General features: G+C 42.9%; 1 protein-coding gene across 5 annotated transcripts in view; it reads left to right on the top strand.

Annotated features, from left to right (window-relative positions):
• Positions 1 to 14,236, top strand: part of LOC309396543 (dedicator of cytokinesis protein 7-like) — a 200,775-nt gene that overhangs the window by 112,590 nt on the left and 73,949 nt on the right. For 3 of the 5 annotated variants that reach the window (XM_081961712.1, XM_081961710.1, XM_081961711.1), the window contains exons 23-27: positions 571 to 675; positions 5,056 to 5,145; positions 6,637 to 6,732; positions 8,649 to 8,789; positions 10,193 to 10,306. In XM_081961712.1, coding sequence (XP_081817838.1) covers positions 571 to 675; positions 5,056 to 5,145; positions 6,637 to 6,732; positions 8,649 to 8,789; positions 10,193 to 10,306 — 546 coding nt within the window. The remainder of the gene's footprint in view (positions 1 to 570; positions 676 to 5,055; positions 5,146 to 6,636; positions 6,733 to 8,648; positions 8,790 to 10,192; positions 10,307 to 14,236) is intronic. The other 2 variants (XM_081961714.1, XM_081961713.1) reach the window with 2 other exon arrangements.

The raw sequence follows: 14,236 nt of genomic DNA, 5'->3' as shown, positions 1-14,236 counted from the left end.
TTTTTTCCTACCAAATGTTGGAAAGAAATCATGCTGATTCCCACCAAATTTCTAGACGAAGAAACAACTATAGAAGTGAGTGTGGACCTGCAGTTCATGCTTCTGAATAGCAGATCAAATAGCCAATTGAAATCCAAGGAGAGTCTTCCCATCTGAAAAGCAGAAGCAGCCATACCAGCAATGTGGAGGAAAAGAATCTATATTAAAATGATAATTTTATTAGGCCAACTGCAGGTTTTCCAAACTACATGCAAGCATTTAAGATTTCAGAAACAATTTTCTCAGGCAAGATGAAGAAAGAGACAGAGAGAGACAGAGAGAGACAGAGACATATATATCAAGGAAATAGGCCTAGACAGTTCCAGATTCCCTTTTGGGTTCTGGCTTAACAGAATAATAGCACTAAAATTCCTCTCTTTTTTGCTACCACTAAACCATCAATCTTTTTTTAAACTACAGCAACAGTGGTTGTTGCTTTTTCTGAAGCAGCCAATGTGGTTCTTTTGCCCTGATCATTGTATCTGTTGTGATTATTTTTCCTTTCATACTGTTTTTCTACATATTGCCTAGGGGATCGACCGCTCTCACTCTTGGGTCAACTCTGCCTATGCCCCTGGAGGCCCCAAGTCTGTGTTTCGCAGGAACCATCCGAACTCCAGCACGGACCTGAAGCAGGTGCCTTTCCTCTCCCTTCAATTGTGCTTGTAGCTTCTTCCTTTGGCAGGCTTGTCAAAGTTCATCTGCAGTAGCAGCCAGATTCAGATGGAGGATAAAGCTTTCCAAATGGCTGAAGTGAGAGGCTGCTGAGCACAGCACTATATTTTCACAGACAATGAGTTTTCTTTATTGAACATTCCAATGTTCTCCACTTTCCCTTTGCCACATTGAAAGTTTAATTGGATGCAGAGTAACATAGCATGCCTTCTAGAAAGAAGAGCAGTGGCATGACAGGATACAAACAAGGTTTTCTTGCTAGGACAGAGCATACTGTTTTTTTTTATTCTGGAAGCATTTGAGCTGGGCTCAGAGAAAGAACTTGTCTGTAATGGCATTTGGAAAATCTTGAATACTTCCATTGATAATTTTGATTTGTGCTTACTGATTTGTGCTTGCTGATTTGTGCTTGCTGTACAACTGGTTCCTAGCATCAGCATGACCAGGCTATTTGCTGCTTGCTGCAAGGATGGTAGCCAGATGAATACCGAGGGATGCTGGTAGGCAGAGGCAGATTTTTTCTTCTTCTTATTTTCTTCCCCCAAAATTACTCTGTGTCTTATAGTCCGAAAAGTAGAGTAATACTTAATTCAGACTTTCTGAGTTCTCAAGATCAAGAAAGATTGTGATTGTGCAATTGATTCCTTTATCCTCTGCTGCTTGCCTAACCAATAAGAGGCTCCTAATTTTACCTGTGTTTTTTGGTCAAGCCAGAAATGTTCCTTTTTCTACACTGAATGTAGAAGTGTTTGGGCTTCAACCCCCAAGCTGCAATCATAGATGGATGGTAGATATTGGTTTGGTTACTGCTCTTAGCCAGTTAGGACAAGCTCAGTTTTCTGTTTTAACTTTGATTATAACATTGTTCTCTGAGCATTTACTGTAGCCCTGGAAAGAAATGGTTAATTCTTTTGATTCTTCGAGAACTCTAAGGAAAGAAGGCATTGATGTTATTTGTTGCAAACTTCCTTAATCGGTTGTCTTCCTGAAATATTTTATTTTATTTCACCTCTCAAATTCCTACTCAGCATAGTGAAGGCTGCTATTGTGAGGTGTACATCCTAAATATGGTGGGGTGGGGAGTGGGATTTCTGTCCTTCAGGAAAAGATAACACTCTACTAGAACATACTTGCTCTGTGAGCAATGTAAATCTTGTGCTTTTACTGATTTGCACATACATATTTGGAGATGTGTGTGTGTGTTTGTGTGTACATGTCTGTGCACATGCTGGAGAACTACAAGTTTGAATTGTACTGATACAAGACAGTTTGTTTTCTAGATTTCATTACATAGGACAGTATTTGAGGTATATAACAAGAGTTATATTTTTTTTGAGTTGTTCAGTTTTTCCCATACATTCTTCTTCAATTTGACTAACAGATCTATAAAATTTGACTAGTTTGCAGATTAGGAGTGAAGTTCCTGTAGCCATAAAGAGATGAATTTACAATTGCAATTTACAATCTTTATGGTTACAACATAACTCTCTTCTTTGTATAATCTATCCTGTGTAATCATCAAAATTATAAATTCATTTTTTCTGTTTCATACAATCAATCAGAATAGAGCTGGAATGAACCTTGGAGGTCTTCTAGTCCACCCCCTTGCTCAACCAGGAGACCGTATTCCAGGGATGTCAAACTCATGTCACAGTGTCATCACATGGCATATCGGGACGTTTTCCCCCTTCACTAAACCAGCACATGACACATCCGGCCCATGGGCCGGGAGTTTGACAACCCTGCCCTATACTATTTCAGATAAGTGACTGTCCAATCTCTTCTTAAAAACCTCCAGTGATGAAGCATCTACAACTTCTGTCGGCAAGCTGTTCCACTACTTAATTGTTCTCACTGTTAAGAAGTTTCTCCTCAATTCCAGGTTGCTTTTCTGCTTGATTAGTTTTCATCCATTGTTTCTTGCCCTGCCTACAGGTGCTTTGGAAAATAAGTTGACCCCCTCCTCTTTGTGGCAATCTCTCAAATACTAGAATACTGCTGTCATCCCTATTCTTTCTTTTCTCTAGACTAGCCAAACTCAAATCCTGCAACCGTTCTTCATATTTTTGAGTCTCCAGGCCTAAGCATCTTAGTTGCTCTTCTTTGCACTTTTTCCAAAGTCTCAACATCTTTTTTGTATTGTGACCAAAGCTGAATGCAATTTTGTCAAAGAATGAAAAAAAAAGATTGGTTTGGCATGGTCTGTCTTTAACAAACCCATGCTGGCTTTTAGTTATAACTTTATTTGTTTCTAATGTTCTAGATCTATTTTTTTATCTTTTACAGTATCTTCCCAGGTATTGATGTTAGGCTGATTGGTTTCCTGAATCTTTTTTTTTTCTTTTTTGAAGATGGAAGCCACATCAACTCTTTTCTAGAAAAATATGGTACAATATTTCTGAGGTAACATCTACTAGCTTTTTCAGAAATCTGGGATGTAAACCAGTGATTTATATTTGTCAAGATCAAATAAATAGGTGTTCTTTAACCATTTTCTTGTTTATTTTAATTTTTATTTCTAGTCATTTTTTTTCCAGTTATGTTTTTGGTAAGTTGGGCTATAGTTTCTTTTTGCATGAAGACTGATGCAAAGAATGTGTTAAAGCAGCTCTGCTTTCTCTCTACTGACTGTTACTTCCTTGTCATCTTTTCTCTTAAGTGGATCTGTTGTTTCCTTGACTTCTTTCTTGTTATTTATATGTTTAAATATAAATTAAATTTAAATTAAGAAGTTTATAAGGTATTTCCAATCAGCAATAAACATAGTTATTGACTTTTCTCTGATCAAAATAGTCAACAAATTAGGAGTGAAGTTGATGGGTGATTTTCTAAGGCTCATGGCAAGGTAGAAGATTAAGGATAATAACAAACACCTCAGATAAGTTATAACATGTTATTTAAAACACGGAATCAAAAATGAGATCTGTTTTTGATCAAATAAAGTTATATATTCAAGTCAGGGTTGGTGTGGATCTGTCTGTGTGTTTGAAAAACAGAGAGAGAGAGTTGGAAAAATATTTTGAAAATCTTGAACTTATATTTGGGAACTGCTATAGATTTCAGAGGTTATGATTTCTTTGCCATTGCATGATTGCCATTGTGCTAGTTTTCTTACTGTCTTTTCATTCTTGTTCATACTATTTACTTTAAACAAGCCATGGTTTCATCCACAAGAGTAAACAGTTAAACTTTCTAAGCTGGCGAGTTAATCATTCCCAGTTATTTATTTGCTTAACTTTTAATTTCGTAAAACACATTTTCTTTTGCTCCCTTGGACAGCTTACAACTTTCACCACAACTGTGTCAATTTCAAGCACAGTGTTGACTCTTGGAACTCATTTAGATGTGAATGAACCTTGAACTTGCCAGTTCCTCTTGTCCTCTGTCATGCCCTTGAGAGTGAAAATTTTCTTTTTTAAAATATTGAGATACCACAGTTTTAGGTTATTTCCAAACCCTGACAAATTGTACCAGTCAAAGGTGGTGTTATGAAACAAGCCAGTTTAAAACCATGATTTTAACTTATTTTAGTCTGCAGTTAAAATTAACAGGCATTTAAATTTCACATATAATGCTAAATTAACTGTTTGGTAACAGGAACAATGCTATTGACCTTTTTTTTACAGTCATTGGAATTTAAGAAGTGAAGCGTGTAATACTAAACCATAGTTAGTTTTATATCCAAACCAAGCCTCGGCATAGTTAGATTATAATTATATATTTGTAATGCTGGTGTAGAAGCAAAGACAGACTCTACTGCCCATCCTGTCCACCTCCCAGATTGTGCTGTTCAGACTGGAGATGCAAACATATACAGTAAGAGAGATTGGAGCCTAGGGTTCGTTTTTCCCTAATTCCAGATATGTAAATGGACCAGAGTAAAAATAAGCAAGAGTTCCTGCCATTATAATGCCTTTTCTCAGTCATCTACATTGCATAGATAAACAAGCAGAGTTTCTGCATATGGGGAAGATGACAACTGATAGACCAGTTTTAGAGTTGGACAAAGGCTTATCATGAACCAGCAGTGGTGCACTAAAAGAAAAGAAAAAGGGAAGTATCAGCTTCACCTGTTTATGCTAACTTTGCAGTAAGTTCCTTTGAGTTGTTTGATCATCTTGAAGCAACTTCAGAATTAGTAACTCCCCCAGTTCTTATAACTTTCTGTTTCCTGGCAAAATGAAGCTGGCTTTCGAATACTAAGCAACTTTTCCTCAGGTAAGGAAGCCAGGTTCTTTTCCCTTAACCATCATTTCACCATTTCTTCCATTCTGAGTAATACCTCTTCACCATCACTGTTTCCTCTCTTTTTTTCCTCTCTTGCTGCTCCTCCTCTCACAGGCTGCAGAGTGTGCACCTAATCGTATCTCCTCCTATCTCGAGGGCTCCACTTTTGTGCCGGCAGCTCCAATGAGACCAGCAACCAAAAAGGTAGAGAAGGACTGTCAACCCTAAAATGTTCTCTGTGACACACTGGAATGTTGATCCTCAGCACACTTGGGTGGGAGATGCAGTGAGACAAGCTTAGAATTTAGCCAAAAGGCATTTTAATCAGAAACTTTGTTGAAAACTGAAAGTAATAATATGATATTACAGGGATGAATGCATGGAATGTGGTAACATAGGCTCTGCAGAATGGCATAGCTTGGGCTGACACTCATCTTTCCTTTGGTCAGGAATAGTCCAGAACCTGCTGACTGCAAGAACCAAAGAATACTACAGTAGTAAATTATGATAAGCCGATCCCTTATAGTAGTTCAGTTTACTGGGTCTTTCTGTTTTCACTTTTCACTTCTGCCCATTTGTTCTAACTGAAGGTCATGTTAGCTTTTCCCACTTTCTCCTTGACTTACAGGTTTGGTTTTTCCATACATGATATGTAACACCCCAGATTTTCTTCTCAAGCCAATCTTCTAAATTACTCTTCGAGTCCAGAAAATTTACCAGGAAAGTGTGTGTAGACTTGGCTGTTCATAGTTATTTGACTTAGGTTGCCTGAAGTAGGAGCTGCTGCTAGCTGGAGCTTGGAGAGGGAGAACCACTACCATTTGTTGGCTGCTTTAGTCAATGTACTGTGATTGAAGATTTTTTTTTTAATCTCCTTGATGGATGAGTAATGGCTGACCTTTTTCAATTAAAAAAGCTAGCAGAGAAGGAAGCACTTCTGGAAGCATATCTGTTTGTGTGCAACTGGTCTGGTGGATAGACGCTACTATTATCTCTAGATATAGTATTTAGAGAACTCAAAAATGCAAAATTATAGGCCAGTCATGTCAGTAATATTAGTGTGTATGTCCCAAATGCTTGGAATTTCAGCCCAAGTTGTTTAATGCATTTTCTTTAAAGATTGGAATTTATTGTATTGTTTTAAAGCATATGGTGCCCAGCCATGAATATAGATCAGGCAGGTCATGATGGATAATTTGGACAATACCTATGTAATTTGATTGGGGGTAATAATGCCACAAAAATCTGATATTTTCTAGCTGGTTTTCAGAAAGTTGTCTGTTCTTCTTGTGGGTCTTGCAGTAGCTTCTGGAAAGAGAAAGCCATGGTGCCACGATGTTAGAATTTGAGTTAGAGGGTATTTCCAGTTAAGAATTTTTATTTTATGATTGATCAGTCTTATTTACAGACTTTTATACAAGGAGTCCAGACACCCTCATCCAGTGTAGTTCTCCCAGATTTATGCTAGTCCCACCACTTTTCCTGTTACATTTCTTCTGTGGAAAATCTGTTCAAGAGGTGGGGGTGGGGGAGGCAGTAGAGGTGCAGTATGCCTTTTGCTTTACAGTACAGTACTAGGAGTCTGTGGAAAAACAAAAATAGGGATGATTCTGCAGGGCACCCCCTGAATAGTTCAGTACAGCATACCCTGACCTTTGTTCTTTGTAACTCTCTTTTTGTTGTCTGGGCCTGCAGCTACTTCATGAAGAACTGACCCTCCAGTGGGTGGTGAGCACCGCTTCTGTGCGGGAGGCTGCTTTGCATCAATCCTGGTTCTTCTTCCAGCTGATGGTATGTTCAGAGTGCCAGTCTTTAGTTTCAGAAACATTGGCTTCTCTTCACTTGTTTACTTTTTTTTAAAAAAATAGGCAACCTTCTTGCTGTTAATAAAGAAATTTTTGTTTTGTACAATACAAACATTTCCAATTTCCTGCTTTGTCCTTCTATGTATTTAGATATAGTAATTGTCCTACCATTTGTATTTGGGAGTATAGGATTGGCAATCAATCATGATCCCATACTTTCCAGAGTTGAAATGAAGCCCTTGTTCACACACTTTGTTATGTTAACTGTCTCTAAGTCTCTAGTAAAGAGGGTGAAAGAACCCTTCTGTAAGGAAAATGACAAACCCAGTCAGGATAGTGATTAAGAGCTGATGTGGTTCCCATCTTCAAAAAAAGGAAAAAATTAGATCCAGGAAACTACAGACCTATCAGCCTAACCTCAATACCAGGAAAGATTCTGGAAAAAATAATCAAGCAACGAATTTGCGAACACCTAGAAGCAAACAAAGTAATAGCCAAAAGCCAACATGGATTTGTCAAAAACAATTCATGCCAGACTAATCTTATTGCATTCTTTGATAATGTGACAAAATTAGTGGACCAGAGGAATGCCATCGATATAGTTTACTTGGACTTCAGTAAGGCTTTTGATAAGGTAGACCATAACCTACTACTAGATAAAGTAGAAAAAAGTGGGTTAGACAGCATCACCACCATATGGATTCGTAACTGGCTGTCCAACCGCACTCAACATGTAGTCTTCAATGGAACTGCATCTGCATGGAGGGAAGTATGCAGTGGAGTACCCCAAGGCTCTGTTTTAGGCCCAATACTCTTCAACATCTTCATCAATGATTTGGATGAGGGAATAAATGGGGAACTCATCAAATTTGCAGATGATACCAAGCTGGCGGGAATAGCCAACACTCCAGAAGATAGGCTTAAGATACAGAAGGATCTTGACAAACTTGAACATTGGGCACTATCTAATAAAATGAAATTCAATGGTGAAAAGAGTAAGGTTCTACATTTAGGCAACAAAAATGGAATGCACAGGTACAGTATAGGTGGTACCTTGCTCAGTAGTAGTAACTGTGAAAGGGATCTTGGAGTTCTAGTGGACAACCATTTAAATATGAGCCAGCAGTGTGCAGCAGCTGCCAAAAAAGCCAACACAGTCCTAGGCTGCATCAACAGAGGGATAGAATCAAGATCACGTGAAGTGTTAATACCACTTTATAATGCCTTGGTAAGGCCACACTTGGAATACTGCGTTCAGTTCTGGTCGCCACAATGTAAAAAAGATGTAGAGACTCTAGAAAGAGTGCAGAGAAGAGCAACAAAGAAGATTAGGGGACTGGAGACTAAAACATATAAAGAACGGTTGCAGGAACTGGGTATGTTTAGCTTAAAAGAAAGAAGGACTAGGGGAGACATGATAGCAGTGTTCCAATATCTCAGAGGTTGCCACAAAGAAGAGGGAGGCAAACTATTCTCCAAAACACCTGAGGGTAGAACAAGAAGCAATGGGTGGAAACTAATCAAGGAGAGAAGCAACTTAGAACTGAGGAGAAATTTCCTGACTTAAACATTGGAAGTCTTTAAGAAGATGTTGGATAGCTATTTGTCTGAAATGGTATAGGGTTTCCTGCCTAGGCAGGGGGTTGGACTAGAAGACCTCCAAGGTCCCTTCCAACTCTACTATTGTATTGTATTGTATTATTGTAAGTAAGAGTCCTCATTGGAAATACAATTCTTAGTTTACTAAAGCATAGGCTAAGTACACTACTCTAGGAGGAGCCACTCTGCCTGAATGGCAGCCTAAATTGGTTGAGGCTGAGATTGGAATTTACTGGCTGGATTATTTGGACTGATGCATACACACTCTGCCTCTCCATTGACAGGGACTTGTGCTTCTTGCAGGTAAAGAGTATGATACACCATCTGTTCCTGTGTGACAAGCTAGGAGCCCCGCGCAAGACACGCTTCCCTGCCCGTTTCATTGATGATATCTCAGCCCTGGTATACACTGTTAGTGGTGAAATTGCTAGCCGTTGTCAGAAGGTTTGTGAAAGATTCTTAGGAAACGTTCAGTGTTTTGGAGCTTCTAGAATGTTAAAAAGAAATGGGGCAGGGATCTTAATTCCACAAGGTTGGGGCCGTAACTTAAAATAGTTCATTCCTGCCTCTGTTCCCTTCACTTCATGGAATAGTGAGTGTGACCAGGACCTTCTTTAAAAATCCCCTGGGCAGGCTGATTCAGATAGAAGGACGTCCTGCAGATCCTAAGTGCTCAACTACGGGGTTCATAGCAGAGGTGGGTTGCTCCAGGTTTGGCCTGGTTCAGCCGAACCAGTAGTGGCGGTGGCGGGAATCTCCACCCACCTACCTGAATGTGCAGAAGGGTTGCGCGTGCACATGAGCACAAACAAACCGGTAGTAAACTGGTTAGCAACCCACCACTGGTTCATAGATCAAACAACACTTTGAATTAAACCCAAAACCCTTATTCTGGTATACTAGCAAAACCTGGACAAAAATTACAGCAGTAGCTGTAACTACACACACCTGTTCTCTCGGGGCCGGTGCCACTGTTAAGAGACAACACTGGACCTTATTGACAATACTAAAGTAACTTTGTCTTGCTTGGTTTGAATTTAAACTTGTCTTGTCCAATCAATACCCTTATACTTCCACAGTCTACTTGGTGTATCCTAGAGCGGTAGTTTACAACTGGGTATCATCACTACACTCCTAATGCTGCAATGGGTGTGTCCCAGGAGTTTATGTAGATGCTAAACCTGAAAGGACCTATCCTGAAGCACTCCATAAATGAAGGGCCACCAAGCCAATCTCTTCTCTCCAATCATCACTAACTGCATTTACCTACTAAGGAAAGAGCAAAACAGTGTTTTGCATTCCCAACCCTTGCAGGGTTCAGAAGTATAGCATGGCTGATGCTCTTGAAAGCTGCTGAGCAGATAATAGGACCAGAAAGGATATACTAACCCTGGCTGGTCCCAATAAAGAAAATCCACCAGAGCAACTGACACTGCTTCCACCCCATTGTCAAGCTTGATCCTGACTGAAAACAGTTTAGATAATCTGCTCCCTCAGAGCATCCTGAAGTTCAGTTTCTATTACCCTCTCAACAACTTTTCCTAAAATGGGAAGGTTGAAGAGTGGATCATATATGCCAAACTTTACAAATTCTAGGCTTGGTCAGCTCTCTATTCAATGTTACTAGTGAGCCAAATATAGCACATATTGGTATAATAAGTTTCATGTTTTATTAAAATGTATAGGCCTGGCTGAATTTTGTTTGCTGTGCCCAGAACTCCACAGCAGAGTATGAAAAACCTCTATTTTCTGCACCCTTCTGCTGTACTCTTCTGTGGGTGCCAAAGGTCCATAAAAAGGGCATTTTAGGTAGGGCCAATTAATAAATAGTTATGCTGTTTCCATAGGATGTGGAACTGGTGGAGCATCTCAACTGTAGCCTGGCCTTTTTTCTCAATGACCTGCTGTCGTTCATGAATCGTGGCTTTGTCTTTGAACTTCTGCGGACTTATTATAAGCAGGTAATAAGCATGTGTCTTTTTCCCAGAGTTATGAGCTTCCTGTTGGGAAGAGGATACATTATTAGACTCAAAGTACCAGAATGACTATGGGAATCATTTTGCAATGCAGGGCTTAACTATTTGAATGGTCTCTGTAAAGCTTAGAAAGTACCCATGATTGTAATTTATACTAGTTCACTTGAAAGAACATGTATATCTACAAAAGGTTTGAATACTTTCTTCCAGATTCTTAAAACTATGATTATGTGTACTAATGCACCTCTTTCTTCATTAATCATTTCAGAGAAGGGCAAGAAAAAATAATAAACACGGATTCATTAATATGGTTAATTATCGTATTTCTCCAAAAATAAGAACCGGTCTTATATTGGAGTTTTTTTGGGGGGGGCTCCAAAATAAGCATTAGGGCTTATTTTTGGGGAAACACTGTATTAGAGTGATCAGTCCGATTGGGCACCCCACCCCCTGGTGTGTGCACTAGAGGTGGCAAGCACGTGGGGACCGATGGTATCCAGCAGCAGCTGCAGCCCTTCATTCCTTGGTTGATACACACACGGGCTGCACAGCCCGTGTCGCGCAGGTGAATTGATTCCCTGCCCAAGCAGCAGGCGGAGGCAGAGGCGCAAGGGAGTAGGCAGGTGATCTGGATGCACCATGTAGGCTGTAGGAAATCCAAGAGTCAGTGAGCTTGGGTGGGCGGCTCATTGCGTGGTGGCACTGGCAGCAGACAGAGACAGAGGCACGGGGCAGAAGGCAGGTGATCCCGACACGCCACACGGACTGCAGGTAAGTCAAGGCACATGAAGATGAGCATCCATGGCCAGTTGGCCACTCTGGCCCACCGATTTCTGGCTTTCCACGGCTCTCACAATACGGCTGGATCACCCGCCTTCCTCCCATGCCTCCGCCTCCATCTGCTGCCAGTGCCGCCGCAGGAAGACGTGCCTCCCAGGCCACCCACTACTCCGGCTCCCGACTCTCAGCTTTCCCGCAGCCCGTGCAGCACATCCAGATTGCGTGCCTTCTCCTACCTCCACCTCTGTCTGCTGCTTGGACAGGGAATCAACTCACCTGTGCTGTGCAGGTTGCGGCAGTTTGCGGCTGCCATCAGCCTGTGCACACTCACTGCCTCCTGTGCAGCTAAACCTACTTTATTGTAAAGCTACATTAACAGAATCTTGTGAAAATTCAAATCTCCCACTACAGCTTTCAACTGTTTGATCAATTAGGGTCCTTCCTAACTTTCTCTGACCATTAAGTTCCTTATCTTGTGTGACTGTTTTTCCAGGGCGCTGCTCTGGAGAGTCCAAAGAAGGGTTAAACACAGCCAATCTGCCCAGAACTGAATTGAAACTTTAAGCCACGCCTCTGGTGCCGACTCTCCCCAGATTTTTTCAATTCAGCTAGCCCAGTAGACGCGCTTTAAGATTTCTCCAGTTCTAAGATTGATTCCTTGGACTCTCCAGAGGAAGAATAATTTTTTAAAACAGCATATTTAAGGATTTTTAGAGCAGGCTGGTGAGTTTAAATGTAAGTTTGTTTTTTTCCCTTTTTAATTGGGTTTTTCTCACCCTTTCGGCTCTCCTGGAGTCCGGGGCTTTGCTCTGGCTCCTAGAAGCCGCAGGCAGCTGTTGGGGGAAGCGCGTGGGTCGGAGTGCCGACGCCAGCGCTGTTGGGGCACCCCTACTGGGGGCCGATTCCCACTGGAAGCCCTCCGTTGCAATTTGTGCTTCTAGCAAGTCAAATTGCTGCGTGGGCTTCCAGGGCAGCCATTTTGGCTTCTTCCCTCTTTAAATTTGGCGCGCAAAGCAGCAGTGAGTTCCGGCCGCCATTTTGGATTGCGCAATCTTCCGGCTTTACTTTTAAAAGTTTTTTGCCGCAGCTGCCTGGTGCCTGGCTCTTTGCAGGAGCCGCGTGGAGTCAGACTTGCCCGGTGTGACCGGCGACCTGGGCCCCAATCCAAGCAAGTGATAGCGGCGTGGGATCGTGGCCTGCTGGGTCGCCTCCTTTACTCTCCTGCAGGCGCTGGGAGCGAATTCTGCTCGCGCCTAAGAAATTCCAAGCTACTTCAGGCCTTGCAGTTTCTCTGTCTCCTCAGGAGCATCGTGCTGCGGTGGGCTTTCTGGAGGTGGTGAGTGGTGGTTTTCCCATCCCCCTACTGCCCCAACCAGTGATTGTTACCATGGCAGATCAGGTCCCTGAGACTTCTGAGGGTGTCTCTTCCAGAGCCCCTGTAAGACAGGCCGGGAAAGCAGCCAGGGAGGCCATTAGAGGGAGTAAGCCTTACTCCAGGCATGGCCCCAAGCAGGGCTCAGGCCTAGACAAAGATGCATTAAGGCGACAGAAGGCCTTAGAAAAACAGTTTTCCAAAGCCCAACAGCAGGCCCAATCTTCCCTTTCGGTGTCTCCTGGGGAGCCCTCCAGGGAAATTCCTCCAGCCCAGGGAGGCCCCATTTCTGATAGTGAAGAGGAAGGGGATTCCTTGGCCATGGCAACTTCTCCAGGCCATTCCATGGCTGATCAGGCTGATCTCTTTGCCTGTCCCTCTGATATGGAGGAGGGACCAGCTCCAATGGGGCTCTTAGCCCCTCAACAGCCGATCCCCGGGCCCACTCAAAGGGTTCGCCCCATTGAGGCCCAAGGGCCTAACCTATCCACTGAAATGCAGGAAATAATTAACAGGGCCATTTCCCAGGGCATTGAGGCAGGCATGCGAAAAGGTGGCAAGCGCACTCGCAAGACCCACCATTTGCAACCCCAGGAGGATTCCAGAGAGATGACTCCTAGCCTTCCACCTCCGTCCCTGCATTCTTCAGTGGCCTCCGATGAGTCAGACTGGGAGGAAGAAGAGGAATTTCTTCCTAGGCAGGAAGCTGAATTCTCTGGGGATGAGGCAAGCCCCGCCAAAAAGCCGGCCTTTTCAGGCTTATTTAATTTGGATAATTTCAAAACCATTTTAGATAAGGCTAAGATCTCAACTCACATGGGGTCCACCCCCCCAGCTCAGGTGGTTGTAGACCCTGATGATCTATCTGGGGATCTCTTTGAGGAACCCATTTCGGTCCAGGAAATAGTTCCTGTACCCAAGATGTTCCTCAATTTAGTTCAAAGACAGTGGGCGCAGCCAGCTACCATGGCTACCCCCAGCAGCCATGACAAGAAGCTATATACGGTGGATGCCAGCCTGGAGGAGCTGCTCAAGCTCCCTCCTATCGATCCCCCTGTAGCGGCTCTTACCTCCTCTTCTGTGCTCCCTCCTGACCTGTTGGAGGGGCTCAAGGCTGAGGACAAGAGAACCGAAACTGCTTGTCACAAGACCCATCAGGCAGCTGCATGGGCCATTAAGTCCTCCGCTTCAGCCTCCTTTTTCTCCAGGACGGCTCTCCTGTGGCTGAGGCAGTTGTTGAGGAAGATACCTGCCAAGGACGTTAAAGTCAGGCAGGATATCAATAAAATCATGGCAGCCACAGAGTACGCTGCTGATGCCACTCTGAATGCTGCTAAGTTTGCCTCGCGTGCCCTAGCGTCTAATGTTACTTCCAGACGCCTCCTGTGGCTTAGGCACTGGAATGTGGATATGCGCTCCAAATGGAAGCTTGTTACTGCCCCCTTTAAAGGGGACAAGCTGTTTGGTGAGGTCCTTGATCCAGTCCTTGTGGAAAACAAGGACAAAAAGAAAGTGATGCCATCAGTCACCAAAAAGCCTAATCGTAAAGGTCCTGGCTCTTACAGGAGGCAGGCCTTTCGGAACAATGAGCCCTCCACCAGCTCCGCCCCCTATCATCGGGCGTATCCCCAGCAGGGTGAGCGGTCTCAGGACCGTCAGTCCTTTCGAGACAGAGGTCGCCAGCAGCCCTTCTCCAAGCGGCCATTTCAGGGGGGCTCCGGCTCCCGACCCTTTAGGAGGTATAAATGACCATCACAGGTCAG

The sequence above is a fragment of the Natrix helvetica genome (genome assembly GCF_964273705.1).
Source record: "Natrix helvetica genome assembly, chromosome: 1".
In the NCBI taxonomy this organism is placed as follows: domain Eukaryota; kingdom Metazoa; phylum Chordata; class Lepidosauria; order Squamata; family Natricidae; genus Natrix; species Natrix helvetica.
The sequence above is the reverse complement of the archived record's forward strand: the minus strand, read 5'-3'. Positions and strand labels throughout refer to the sequence as shown.